The following is a 15,128-nucleotide window of genomic DNA, read 5'->3' as shown; positions in this document are numbered from 1 at the left end:
CGGGCGTGGTGGCAGGTGCCTTAGTCCCAGCTACTCGGGAGGCTGAGGCAGGAGAATGGCGTGAACCCGGGAGGTGGAGCTTGCAGCGAGCGGAGATCACACCACCGCACTCCATCCTGGGCGACAGAGCGAGACTCAGTCTCAAAAAAATAATAATAATAAAAATAAAAAAATAAAGTGAACAATTCAGTGTCTTATAGTATATTAAGAATGTTGTATGACCATCCATATCTAGTTCCATATCATTTCCATCATTCTAAAGTAAAACCCCTTACCTATTAAGCAGTTTCTTATCTTTCCCCCACCACCACCTTCTGGAAACCACTAATCTGTGTTCTGTTCTCTTTAGATTTATCTATTCTAGATATTTCCTATAAATGGAGTCATACAATATGTGATCTTTTGGGTCTGGCTTTTTTCATTTAGCTTAAGGTTTTGGAAGTTTATCTACTTTATACCATATATTAGTACTTCATTCCTTTTTATGGCTGAATAATATTCCATTGTGTGTATACGACAATTTGTTAATCCATTCACCCACTGAAAGATTTTTGGGTTGTGTCCACTTCTCTGTGAATGCTGCTGCTACAAACGTGTATACACATACTTGTTTGAGTACAAGCATTCTCTTATTTGCGGTACACACCTCTGAGTTGAATAGCAGGGTACCATGATAATTCTATGCTTAACTTTTTGAGGAACTGCCAAACTGTTTTCCACAGCAGCTTTATATTTTATTTTATATTCCTACCAAAAAGAAATGTATGAGGGTTTCAACTTTTCCACCTCATTGCCAACATGTCTCTTAAAAAATTATAGCCATCCATTATAATGGATGTGAAGAGGCACCTCATCATGGTTTTGTTCTGCATTTCCCTCATGAAAAATGATGTTAAGCATCTTTTCATTTGCTTTTTGGCCATCTGCATATCTTCTTTGGAGAAAAGTCCACTCAAGTCTTTTGCCCATTTTATAACTGGGTTGTCTTTTTGTTGTTGAGTTGTAAGAGTTCACGATATATTCTGGATGGTAGATTCTGATCAGCTACAAAACTTGCAACTATTTTCTACCATTCTACAGGTTGCCTTTTCACTTTCTTAATCTCCTTTGATGCACAAAGTTTTCATTTAGATGAAGTCCAGTTTATCTTTTGTTGCTCATGCCTTTGGTGCCTAAGAACCAGTATCTAAAACCACTGACAAATCCAAGGTCATGAAGATTTATCTCTATGTATTCTTCTCAGGGTTTTATGGCTTTAAAAACATAAACATGTTATTTTTAAATCATAAAGTTGGCTAGGCACAGTGGCTCATGCTTGTAATCTCAGCACTTTGGGAGGCTGAGGCAGGCAGATCGCTTGAGTTCAGCTTGAGGCCAGCCTGGGCAACATGGCAAAACCTCATCTCTATTAAAAAATATGGAAATTAGCTGGGCATGGTGGCATGCGCCTGTAGTCTCAGCTACTCGGGAGGCTGAGGTGAGAGGATCATTTGAGCCCTGGAGGTTAAGGCTGCAGTGAGCTGATTGTGCCCTTACACTCCAGCCTGGCGACAGGGAAAGACCCTGCCTAAAACAAAACAAAACTGTAAAATCTATAGAATATTTTTAGTTAATTTTTGTATACAGTATGTTAGGAGTCTAATTTCATTCTTTAGCAGGAGAATATCCAGTTTTCCCAGCATCATTTGTTGAAGAGACTATTCGTTCCTCATTGAATGTTCTTAGCATCCTTGTGGAAAACCAACTGGCCATAGATGTATGGGTTTATTTCTGGACTCTCATTTCTATTCCATTAATCTATGTGTCTATCCTTATGCCAGTACTACTTTGACTACTCTAGCTTTGTATTAAGTTTACAAATCAGAAAGTGTGAGTCCTCCAACTTTGTTCTTTTTTTTTCAAGATTGTTTGGCTATTCAAGGCCACTTGCAATTCCACGTGAATTTTAAGATCAGCTTTTGCATTTCTGCAAAAGTCCATGGGAATTTTGATAGGTTTGATAGGATTGGAATCTGTAGGTGATTTTGGGTAGTACTGACATCTTAACATTAAGACTTCCAATATACAAATACGAGATAGATTTTCACTTATTTATGTCTTCTTTATTTTGACAAATGAGTAAACATTCTTTTTTTCAGAGTACAAGTTTTCAGAGTACAAGTCTTTACCTTCTTGGTTAAATTTATTCTTATGCATTTTATTCTTTTGGAAGCTACTGTGAATGGACTTTTTTTCTTAATTTCCTTCTCTAGTTATTCATTGCTGGCGCATTCTTTTACTTTTAACCTAACAAGATCTTTGTATTTAAAGCAAATTTCTTATAGATATGTTTTAACTTTTTATCCAATCTTATAATTGGTATATTTAAAATACTTACATTTAATATAATTATTGATATGGTTGGAATAAAATCTATAATCTTCCAAATTTTCTATCTGATCCACTTACTTGCTGTTCCTTTCTTCTTTTTCCTGATTAAATAATTTCTTAAATTACTCAATTTTATCTCTGTTATTTGCTACCTAATTATATATTTTTCTCTAAAAAAATTTTAGGTGGTTTCCCTACGGTTTATAAATATACATTTTACTGTTCCTTGAAAACCACAAATTTATTCCTTGATAAAGGCCTTTCTACTAAGTGTATGCTCTATCTGGAATGTTTCTTCCCAGATCTTCAAATAGTTTCCATCTTCATATCATTGAGTCTCTGGTCAAATCTTAGCTCCTCAGGGAAGCTCTCCAAAACTAGCTTACCTACAGTAGCACCTGCACAAACCACCTCTCCTCTGCTTTATTTTTATTTTTCTTCATCACCTTATTACCACCTGAAATTGTATCTGTTTAATGTGTCTCCCCAACTAGAACACTTCACGTAACAGCAGTCTTTGTTTTTCTTGTTTACTATTATCGTACCCTCTGCACTTAAGACAATACTTTGCACATTAGTTTTCAAATAAATATATGAATAAGTTCATTCCATTATAAGATTAACACATATAGGACTAAGGAAAATACAAAGTGTTTACACAAATTGAACCTGATATATTTACAATAAATTACAGAATAAACAAATTAGTTGTTATCTTTCCCATGACTAATTTGGCCGCTACTTATATTTGGAGAAAAGGAGAAAGAGAGGAACCATAAACAAAATTTCGGTCAAAAAATTATTTAAATGTCTATTTGATATAGTCTTTGCATTGAAACAATTTTAAAGTTAAAAAAAGATTTGAACCACAATGAGATACTACCCCACACCTACTAGGATAGCTATTACTTAACAAACAAAAATCAGAAAATAACAACAGTTGGCAAGGATATTAAGAAATTGGAACCCTTGTACACTGCTTGTGGGAATGGAAAGTGGTACAGTTGCTATAGAAAAGTCTGACACAACCTCAAAAAATTAAACATAAAATTACATATGATCCAGCAACTCTACTTCTAGGTATATGCTTAAAAGAATTAAGAGCAGGAACTTAAACAGATACTTACAGGGCAATGTTCATAGCAACATTATCCACAATAGCTAAAAGGCAGAAATAACCCAAATGTCCATCAACAAACAAATGGATGAACAAAACGTAGTATATACATACTATGGAATTTTATCAGCCATAAAAATGAATGAGATTCTGATACCTGTTATAACAATGATGGACTTTGAAAACATCATGCTTAGTGCAATAAGCCACATACAAAAGGACAAATATTGTGTGCTTCCACTTAAATGAGCTACCCAGAATAAGCAAATTCATAGAGACAGAAAGTAGAACAGAGGTTACCAGAGGCTGGGAAGATGGGAAAAGATTATTGTTACTAGACACAGAGCTTCTGTTTCAGACAATGAAAACGTTCTATAAATGAACAGTGGAGATGGCTGCACAATATTATAAATGTACTTAATGACAATGAACTGTACACTTAAATGGTAAATTTTAGGTTGTATATATTTTATCACAATGAAAAAAATCAGATCCAGCAATCCCACTGCTGGCTCCAAAAGAAATAAAATCAGTATGTTGAAGAGGTATCTGTACTCCCACATTTATTGCAACACTACTCACAAAAGCTAAGACATGGAATCAACCTAAATATCCATCAACAGACAAACGGATAAGGGAAATGTGGTGTGTATGCACAATCAAATACTATTCTTGGGGAGAGGGTTCGAGATGAATGACTAGAGGTGTCCAATGCCAGTTCTCTTCAGAAAGAAGAACCAAAGTTACAAGTGAATAACCATAATGTGAATAGACTATCCAGAGAATGCTGGAGGCTAGTAGAGAACTCATGTGAAGAAGCTGGGGCACAGAAAAAGAAGGAAGCAAGAAGCTGGCAGAGATCGGCTAGGAACCCCGAGGGATTTGGTATCTAGTCAAAAGGGTAGTTGGGAGTGTTTGGGCTCCTCTTTAACCTGTGACAAACCACTGGTATCTGAACTGTCGGAGATCTCCTCTACCCCTGCAAACCCAAACACTGGTGTGGGCAGTGATTTGGGGACTTCTTGAGGGCACTGCACCAGATTACCAACTTGCACTGGGTTGCTCACTCTGCCCCTGGACTTGAGCAGCAGCGATAGGGTGCTATACTGGGAGCACAGCCATCAGGGGTCTGTACCCTGCCCAGGGAACCTCAGCCTTTGTGTCTCCACATCACCAGAGCCCCATAGACATTCCCTGGCATCTGCTCAGATTGTGGCAGCAGCAAAGGTATGGCTGAACCCAGGGAGCTGCAGGGTTCCTCGGCAACTGCTGCCCCGAAGAGAAGAACAAGTATTGCACACCAAGGGAGCACCCACTGGGACAAAGGAAACCAGAATACATACTTTCCTGTGCCCAAGAGCTCACCACCTGTGGACTGTGAGTGACTGCACTGCCTCCAGCAAAGATGTGGGCACTGTGCTTGGCTCTACAAGGCTTTGCAAGTATGATTTCATCCCAGGGGCCAACCTGGTATGAGTGCTCAGACCCAGGCATGGAGATGGGGACTCCTCCTCAACCCCACTGCTGTAGGCATAGCCATGGCTGATACCACAGGAAACTGGCATGGGTGCATCAGAGCACAGACTTTCTGGGGCAGACAGGGGTGACTGTGGTCTTACTGGCAATCAGTCCACCATATCTAAGCTTGTGCAAAAGGTGGGACCCCCTCCCCCCCTCCATGCAGAGCAGCAGCGTTCCTGCAAGGGAGAGGAGAGCCAAAAAGCTGTGTGTTTTGGACTGAGGAAGAAGACTCCAAAACAAAGACATTCTGGCAGCAAGCCATGGGGCAGTCATCTTTTATGTCTCTCAGGTACATTGCAGCCTGGAGATAGACAGTGGTGTCTGACCAATTTGAGTGTTCTGAGTTTGGGGACAGGGGTATGACAGGGAGAGAGATTACATTCCTGCCTGCCCGGGCTATGGAACTGGGGTGGCTCCCTCTCTGCAGAGACCTCAGTGTACTTACCAGGAGCTTCCCTGCCACCCCCACTCAGGTCTGCTGCTTGAGCTCAACATTGGGGAATCCAAGGGCAGGCTTGGCTGTCCATCTCTGCCCTGACTTGTCCCCTGCTAGGGGGTGAGCAGAGAGCTCAAGCCACTGTACATTCCACAGCCCAGCCCATTGCCTGAAGCAACAAAGAACTTCCCCCATTAAACAAAGATCAAGCACCTGCCCATCTGCTTCTGTTGCAGCAGGCTCTTACCCACAACCACCACCTACTGTCCTGGAGGCTGAAATGCACAACCCAACAGAAAATCTGCTGACACAAGTGCACAGTGCTGGGAAATGAGATAAGATTCTTGAGACTTCCGCCATCTCAGCCCTGCAGGAAGCTGTGATACTACTCACACAGCCAGTACACTACTACTACAACTAGCATTTGAGAAAACCACCACACAAAGGCTATCTATATTCAAAGAACTCATACAGAGTTTCTGCCAAGGAAGCACCCAGAACATACATTGTAGTTATATCCTTCAGACGAAAAAAATTCCTGTCCAAATGAAAGTAAATTCAAAAATAAGAAGAAAAGATAGTTTCTCCATATGAGAAGGAAACAGCCAAACAATTCTGGAAGTATAAAGACAGTGTTATGACATTCTCAAAAGATCACACTAAATCTCTAGCAACAGATCCTAACCAAAATGAAATCTCTGAAATACCATATAAAGAATTAAAAATACTGATTTCCAAGAAGCTCAATGAGATATAAGAGAAAGCTGAAAATCAACACCAAGAAATCTGAAAATCAAGTCTGCAAATGAAAAATTCATTGAAGAAATTATAAAATACAGGCAAAAGCTTTAACAGTAGACTAAACCCAGCAGAAAAAACAATCTCAGAGCTTAAAGACAGGTCTATTGAATTAGTCCAGTCAGACGAAAATAAAGAAAAAATAATTTTCAAAAATGAACAAAGCCTTTGAGAAGTATAGGGGTTATATAAAATGTCTAAACCTACAAGTCATAGGTATTCCTGAGGGAGATGAAAAAGCCAAAAGTTTGGAAAACCCATCTGAGGAAGTAATTGAGGAAAACTCCCTACTCTTGCTAGAGATTTAGACATCCAAATAGAAGATGCTCAGAGAACTCTAGGAAAATACAGTGCAAGAAGGACTTCACCAACACATATAGTCATCAGACTAATGATAACATGAAGGAAAAAAAAATCCTAAAATCAGCAAGAGAAAGGTGTCTAATCACCAGTAAAGGAAATCCCCTCAGACTAACAGTGGACATACTGGCAGAAACTTTACAAGCCAGGAAAAAAATCACAATCCCATTTTAAGACTTATTAAAGGAAAAAAAAAAACCTGTCAACCATGAATTTTTTATCCTGCTACAACAAGCTTCATAAATGGAGAAAAAGTCTTTCCCAGACAAGCAAATGCTAACAGAATTCATCGCCATTAGACCAGCCTTACAAGAAATGTTCAAGTGAGTTCTAAACATGTAAACAAAAGGTCAATACTCAACATCATAAAAACAGACAAAAGTATAAAACTTACAGGTCTTACAAAAAGGATGATCCAGTAATATGCTGCTTACAAGAAACCCACCTAATACAGACTGAAGGAAAAAGGGTAGAAAATGATATCCCACACCAACAGAAACCAAAAGCAAGCAGGAGTAGCTATCTTTGTATCAGATAAAACAGACTTTAAATCAACAACAGTGAAAAAAGACAAAGAAGGTCATTTTAAAATGGTAACGGGATAAAGTCAACGGGAAGATGTAACAATCCTAAATATATATGTACCTGATATAGGAGGTACCCAGATTCATAAGACAACTACTACTGGGGCACATGGTCTCAGGACATCCTGAGACAGTGCCTTGGAAACAAAAATAAATAAAAAGAAAAGAAAACCAAAGAAAAACTACTCTATCTAAGAAAAGAGACAGCAAAACAATAATAGAGAAGGACTTCAACACCCCAATGACAGCATTAAAGATCACTGAGACAGGAAATCAACAAAGAAATACTGGACATAAATTGGACTCTAATAGACATTTATAGGACATTCTATTCAACAACCACAGAATATACATTCTTCTCATCAGCACATGAAATGTTCTCTAAGGCAGACCATATTTTAGCCCATGAAACAAGTCTCAATAAATTTTCAAAAATCAAAATCATATCAACTATCTTCTTGGACCACAGTGGAATGTAACTAGAAATTTGATTCCAAGAAGAACTCTCAAAACTATACAAATACATAAAAATTCACCTGCTCCCAAATCATCTTTGGGTCAGCAACAAAATTAAAATAGAAATCTAAAACTTTTTTGAAACAAATGAACATGGAGACACAACATACAAAAACCTCTGGGATATAGCAAAAGCAGCACCAAGTGGGAAGTCTGCAGCATTATATGCCTAAATAAAAAAACCAGAAGGATCACAAATTAACAACCTGGCATCGTACCTCAAGAACTAGAAAAACAAGAACCTAAAGCAAGCAGAATAACAGAAATAACAAAGACCATAGCAGAACTAAATGAAATTGAGAACAACAACAACAAAAAATACTAAGGATCAAAGAAATGAAAAGTGGGTTCTTTGAAAAAAATAAACAAAATCAATATACTGCTCAATTAACCAAGAAAAGAGAGAAGACCCAAATTAACAAGTGATCAGAAATGAAAAAGGAGACATTACAACTGATACCACAGAAATACAAATGAACAGAGACTACTACGAACATCTCTACACTCACACTAGAAAACCTAGAAGAAAGGGATAAATCCCTGGAAGAATAAAACTTTCTAAGGCTGAACTAGGAAGAGACAGAAATCCTAAAAAGACTAATAATGAGTAGTGCAATTAAATCAATAATAACAAATCTCCCAACAAGAACAAGAAGCCCAGGATCAGATAAATTCACAGCCAAATTCTACCATACATACAATGAAGAACTAGTACCAATTCTCCCGAAACTCTTCCAAAAAACATCAAGGAGGGACTCCTCCTTAACTCATTCTATGAAGCCGGCATCACCTTGATACCAGGGAAGGAGCCACAAAAATAACGAAAACTACAGACCAATATCTCTGATGAACACAGATGCAAAAATCCTCAACAAGATCCTAGCAAACCAAATCCAGCAGCACATCATAAAGATAATATATCACAATCAAGTGGGTCATACTGCAGGGATGCAAGGATGGTTCAACATAAATAAATCAATAACTGTGATTCACCACATAAACAGAACTAAAAACAAAAACTGTATGATCATCTCAACAGATGCAAAAAAAGCACTTGATAAAATTTGGCATCCCTTCATGATTAAAAACAGAAAAAACCCAACCAAACAAAAACCAAACATACGCCAGGTACATCGGCTCATGCCTGTAATCCCAGCACTTTGAGAGGCCAAGGCAGGTGGATCGCTTGAGCCCTGGAGTTCAAGGCCAGCCTGGGTAACATGGCGAAAACCCATCTCTACAAAAAATTCAAAAATTAGTGAGGTATGGTGGTGTGTGCTTGTAGTCCCAGCTACTCAGGAGGCTAAAGCAGGAGGATCACTTGAACCTGGGAGGTTGAGGCTGCAGTGAGCCATGACTGTGCCACTGTACTCCAGCCTAGGTGACAGAGCGAGATCCTGTTAAAACAAACAAACAAAAAAAACCTAAAAAACCTAGGTTCCCCTTGCATTGTTATGAAGAAATACCTGAGGCTGGGTAATTTATAAAGAAAAGAGGTTTAATAGGCTTATGGTTCTGCAAGCTGTACAGGAAGCATGGCACTGGCATTTACTTCTGGGAAGGCTTTTACTCATTGAGGAAGGCGAAGCAGGAGCAGGTATGTCACACAGTGAGAGTGGGAGCAAGAGAGTAGGGGAGGGGGTTGCCACACAGTCTTAAACAATCTGATTTCACAAGGACTCACTCACATGAGGACAGCACCAAGTCATGAGGTCTTTGCCCCACGGTCCAAACACATCCCACCAGGTACCACCTCCAACAATGAGGATTACATCTCAACATGAAATCTGGAAGGGAGATCCAAGCCATATCATAGGCATTGAAGGAATATACCTGAAAATAATAAAAACCATATACAACAAACCCACAGCCAACATCATAATGAATGGGGAAAAGTTGAAAGCACTCCTCTAAGATCTGGAACAAGACAAGGATGCTTACTTTCACCACTCTTATTCAACATAGTACTAACAGTCTTAGCCAGAGCAACCAGGAAAGAGAAAGAAATAAAAGATATTCAAATTGAAAAAGAGGAAGTCAAATTATCTGTTTGCTGATCTTATACCTAGAAAACCCTAGAGATTCCTCCAAAAGGCTCTTAGATTTGATAAAAGAATTCATTAAAGTTTCATAAAACCAATGTACAGAATCAGTAACATTTCTGTACACCAATAACAATCAAGCTGAGATCCAAATCTAGAAGTAAATTCCATTGACAACAGCTACAAAAAAATTAAAATACCTGGGAATACAGTTAACCAAGGAGGTGGAAGATCTTTACAAGGAAAACTTCAAAATACTGATGAAATAAATTGCGGATGACACCAACAAATGGAAAAAACATTCCATGCTCATGGATTGGAAGCATCAGTATCATTAAAATGACCATACTGCCCAAAGCAGTCTACAGAGTCAATGTATTTCCTATAAAAATACCAATGTCTTTTTTCACAGTTAGGAAAAAAAAAATCCTAAAATTCATATGAAACCAAGAAAGACCCAGAACAGCCAAAGCAATCCTAGGTAGAAAGAACAATACTGGAGATATTGCATTATTTAACTTCAAATTATACTACAAGGCTATAGTAACCAAGACAGCATGGTACTGGTATTAAAAACAGACACACAGATCAAAGAAACAGAACAGAAAACCAGAAATAAAGTCACATACCTACAGTTTCCTGATCTTCAACAAAGTTGATAGAAACATACACTGAGAAAAGGACACCCTATTCAATAAATGGTGCTGGGAAAATCAGCCATATGAAGAAGAATGAAACTGGATTCATATCTCTCATCATTTACAAAATTAACTCAAGATGGATTAAAGAGAAGGAAAAAATATGGATTAAAGACTTAAACTTAAGACCTGAAAATTTAAAAAGCCTAGAAGAAAACCTGGGAAGAACCTATCTGCTCACTGGCCTATGCAAAGAATTCATGACTAAGACCTCAAAAGCAAATGCAACAAAAACAAAAATAGACAAATAGGACTTAATTAAACTACAAAGCTTCTGCACAGCAAAAGGAATAATCAACAGAGTGAACAGACAACCTACAGAATGGGAGAAAATATTTGCAAACTACACATAAGACAAAGGACAAATATCCAGAATCTACAAGGAATGCAAACAACTCAACAAGAAAAATAAAACTCCATTAAAAAGTGAGCAAAGGACATGAACAGACTTTTTCGAAAGAAGACATACAAATGGCTAACATATGAAAAAAATGCTCAACATCACTATCATCAGAGAAATTAAAATTAAAACCACAATGAGATACCATCTTACACCAGTCAGAATGGCTATTAAAAAGTCAGAAAATAACAGATATTGGTGAGGATGTGGAAAAAGGAGGACACATATACACTACTGGTGGGAATGGAAATTAGTACAACCCGTATGACAAATGGTATGGAGATTTCTCAAAGAACTAAAAACAGAACTGCCATTTAGTCCAGCAATCCTATTACTGGGTATCTACCCAAAGGAAAAATCATTATATCAAAGATACCTGTACTCATATATTTCTTGTAGATTTATTCACAACAGCAAAGATATGGAATCAACCTAAGTATCCATTGATGGATGACTGAATACAAAAAAATGGTGTGTATATACACCATGAAATATTACTCAGCCATTAAAAAGAATGAAATTATGTCTTTTGGAGCAACATGGATAAAACTAGAGGATATTATCTTAAGTAAAATAACTCAGAAAGTCAAATATTGCATACTGTCACTTATAAATGAGAAATAATGTATACACATGGACATAGAGCATAGAATAATAGACACTGGAGACTCAGAAAGGTAACACGGTGAGAAGCGGTGAGGAATGAGAAATTAACTCATGGACACAATATATACTATTCAGCTGATGGTTACACTAAAAGCCCAGACTCCACTACTATGAAATATATCCATCTAACAAAATGCACTTGGATCCCCTAAATGTATAAAAATAACACTATTCAGCCATTTTAAAAAATGAAATTGTCATTTGTGACAACATGGATGAACGTGGAGGACATTATGTTAAGTGAAATAAGCCAGACACAGAAAGACAAATACCACATGATCTCACTCATATGTGGAATCTAAAAAAGTTGATCTCATAGAAACTGAGAATACAATAGTGGTTATTAGAGACTAGGGAGGGAATTGGGAACACGGTGATGGGAAGAGAATGGTCAACAGGTACGAGTTACAGTTAGATAGGAAGAATAAATTCTGGTGTTACATTGCACAGTAGAGTGACTATAGTTAACAATAATGTATTGTATTTTGAAAATAGCTAGAAGAGGGGATTTTGAATGTTCTCACCACAAAGGAATGTTTGAGGCAATCAATGTGTTAGCTAATTACTCTGATTTGATGTGTCAATTAAAAATAAAACTTTCAAAAATCATCAAAAAAGTAAATAGATATGCTAAGTGAAAGAAGCCAGACATAAAAGTCACATACCTTACAATTCTATTTATTTGAAATTCTAGAAGAGGTAAAACTATAGTGAAAGAAAGCACACAGGTTGCTGGGGTTGGGGGGTGGTGAACCATAAAGGGAATGATAGAAATATTATTTGTTTTGATTGTGATAGTGTTTCATAACTACATACATTTCCAACACATCAAGCTACATACCTACATTTGATGAATTTTATTACATATAAATTATACTTTAATAAAGTTAATTTTAAAAGTGAAAGAGAGAGACCTGAGGTCTAGCCCTATTTAATCATTTGGGAAAAAAAACACACACACACACAAAACTGTCTTTGAGTATACAAGATCACATAGTTGGCAAAACAGGACTAGAATCTAGTTCCACAAATAAAATCCAAAGCTCTTTATATCATATAAATTGCCACTATTTGGCAGTAGGGAGTGGTGGCGGTGGATGCTTATATTGGTAATTCAATACCTCCTGCTGGAATACAGATTTAAAACCCTTATTCTGAAACTTTGAAGAATTCATAAAGTTATATTGGAAGGCTATAATTAAAACAATGAGCAACAGATGTCCACTTTCTATCCGTAATATGCTCATTCACTTTATTCTGGCCATTTTTGCTCACCAAGTTAAATTTTTCACTATAAACCAGCATTCTATCCCTTTGATATACATCTATCAATAAGTCTCAATATTTGAAAAACAATGTAAAAAATTTAATTCAGGATTCTAATGTATTATGACTGTAGCTTATGCTAAATGCAAACAATACTTATTGTGTTTTCTTTAGAAAATCACATTGAAGTAACTTATTTCAGGTAAATTCCTAATATAAATCCACAATTGTTTTTTTCTTTTTAATGCTTTGATATTATTGACATTACATACAAAAGTGGAGCAAAATATGAGTTCCCTTCTTTTTAGTATTATTTTGTCACTCTCCTATTCATTTTTCTTAGCAATCTTCAATAACAGAAAAAAAAAAAAGATGTTTATGACCCTTTCAACTGCCAATTTTTCTTTTTGCTTCTGGTTTTCTGATTTTTTTGTACCGAGATGATGATGCTGTTTCTTAATTTTATTGAATAAAAAGAACGTCCTACTTTGCAGTCACTCTATTTGCCTTCCAGATTTGCATAGAATTCCAGGATTAACACAACTTCTTCTGCTTACTTATTACAATCTAGCGCCTACTTGAGGATGGAAAACTGAAACAAGAAATAATATGTTTTCAAAGATAAACAGTTGGCTTTTCTTTTACCCTCATATTCCTGATTAAGATCGCCCTTGTCTGAATTTGCCAATGGAAAATGTCTAAGCTGCAAAAGATACCTGAGGCTAGATGTACAATTAGTAGCTGTTTAGTACACACCCTAGGTTGATTAAGATAATTAGAAATACACCCTAGGTTAATTAAGATAATTTTTAAAGGGTTAATCTTTTTCATCTTTGCAACTTCTCTCCCTTTGAAATATAGGCATACACCTTAACCCATAATTCAATGTCTTGATGTAGGAAGTCTAAGCAATAGTATTTCGTAAGACACAAATTGCCACACTGTCGAAGCTTTAAATGAGATAACTGCATATATTCTGCATGCTGGATAATATTTCATCTGCACAATGAACAAAAACTAGCTGAAGTTGGGATTTAAAAATTACTGTTAGCAAAATGATACCTATTATGAAAACAGATTTCTAAAAACTTAAAAGCAATTCTGACATACACTGCTTATTTCCCATTACTTAAAACACAGTGTAAGGAAAGAAAATATTACCTATTTCTAACAAAACTATGTAGACAGAAAAAAAATTAGAACAGGAGTCCTTAGGCCACAATAAGACCCCTAAATATCACAGAACATAAAATTGTATAATTTAAAAGTTCAATCAAAGTCTAAAACAAAATTATTTAAAACAACAGCACAAAAGCTGTGCTATGAAAAAAAAAATGATTGAAAGGAAGGGGGATGAGAAAGATGAGAAAAGCACTACCAGACTCCTTACCCATTGTTGTTGGTGCTGGAGCTTCCTGATGGTATTTTCAGCTTGCTCCAGCTTAGCACTGGCCTCATCACTCTGCTGTTTGATGGTGGCCAACTCCCGTTTTATGAGGTAGTTTTCCTCAGCCTCCTGGGCTCTTGTCACTTGTCCCTTAGGACATAATTTTTGTGTGTGTAAAGCAATTTAGGATAGATTCAAGAAAGACTGCCTTTGTGAGGTTTAGTTATTTACTTTGACATGTTAAAAAAAAAAAGTCACCTCAGCGAATAGAACAGCCTACGTAATCATTAGCTAGCAGCTTGTTATTGCTCCAGCAAATTTTCGAAAACTAAACGAAAAATTCACCTGACAAGAACAATTCTTCCAGTCAATAAAAATTTAATTCATGCAATATTACTGAGTTGTACATGCAGGACTAAAATTTTCAATGAATAGTAGTTAATTTCACAGAATCCACTTATTGCCATTTTGAAATAAATACTTTAAAAAATAAGGTTAGCTTTAAAACGTGCAAAAATAAACCAAGATAACACCTTGTTACAAAAAATTAAATTTATACCCACATATACCACCCAAAAAATTATTTCTAGAAAAACGCATGTAAAATTGCATGCATTAAAATATGAATTTCGAGGTTTAGGACTTTCCTTAGAAGTTAGAGAAGATGTTTAAAAAAACTAAAACAAAACAAAAACTATACCTGTATCAATCTATCTGCCAAGGAAGCACTTTCCTACAAAAGGAAAAATTCAGATAGAAATATAAGAGAAAGAAATAAAAGCGATAAAATTAGGAAAAAAGAAACAAATATACCCAAATTCCATCTACTTTTCATTGCTAATTAAAACGGACATTTAAATTTTAAAACCATTTTTTACTGAATGTTTTTATTTTTAAACCTTAAGAAAAATATATAAAAACAAGGATAGGTGGTTGAAAATCATGTGTTTCCAGAAGATACCAAACA

The 15,128-nt window shown here is 36.4% G+C and overlaps 1 protein-coding gene across 14 annotated transcripts in view; it reads right to left on the bottom strand.

Moving 5' to 3' along the window:
- Positions 1–15,128, bottom strand: part of EVI5 (ecotropic viral integration site 5) — a 277,795-nt gene that overhangs the window by 141,355 nt on the left and 121,312 nt on the right. For 8 of the 14 annotated variants that reach the window (XM_063696986.1, XM_063697007.1, XM_063696981.1 and 5 more), the window contains 2 exons: positions 14,862–14,894; positions 14,165–14,311 (listed from right to left, as the gene is read on the bottom strand). The exons of 4 other annotated variants lie outside the window; for them this stretch is intronic. In XM_063696986.1, the coding sequence (XP_063553056.1) occupies positions 14,165–14,311; positions 14,862–14,894 (180 nt within the window). The remainder of the gene's footprint in view (positions 1–14,164; positions 14,312–14,861; positions 14,895–15,128) is intronic. 2 more of the 14 variants (XM_063696990.1, XM_055352271.2) reach the window with 1 other exon arrangement.

This window comes from Gorilla gorilla, chromosome 1 (genome assembly GCF_029281585.2).
Source record: "Gorilla gorilla gorilla isolate KB3781 chromosome 1, NHGRI_mGorGor1-v2.1_pri, whole genome shotgun sequence".
In the NCBI taxonomy this organism is placed as follows: domain Eukaryota; kingdom Metazoa; phylum Chordata; class Mammalia; order Primates; family Hominidae; genus Gorilla; species Gorilla gorilla.
This window is presented reverse-complemented; position numbering and strand designations above follow the sequence as displayed.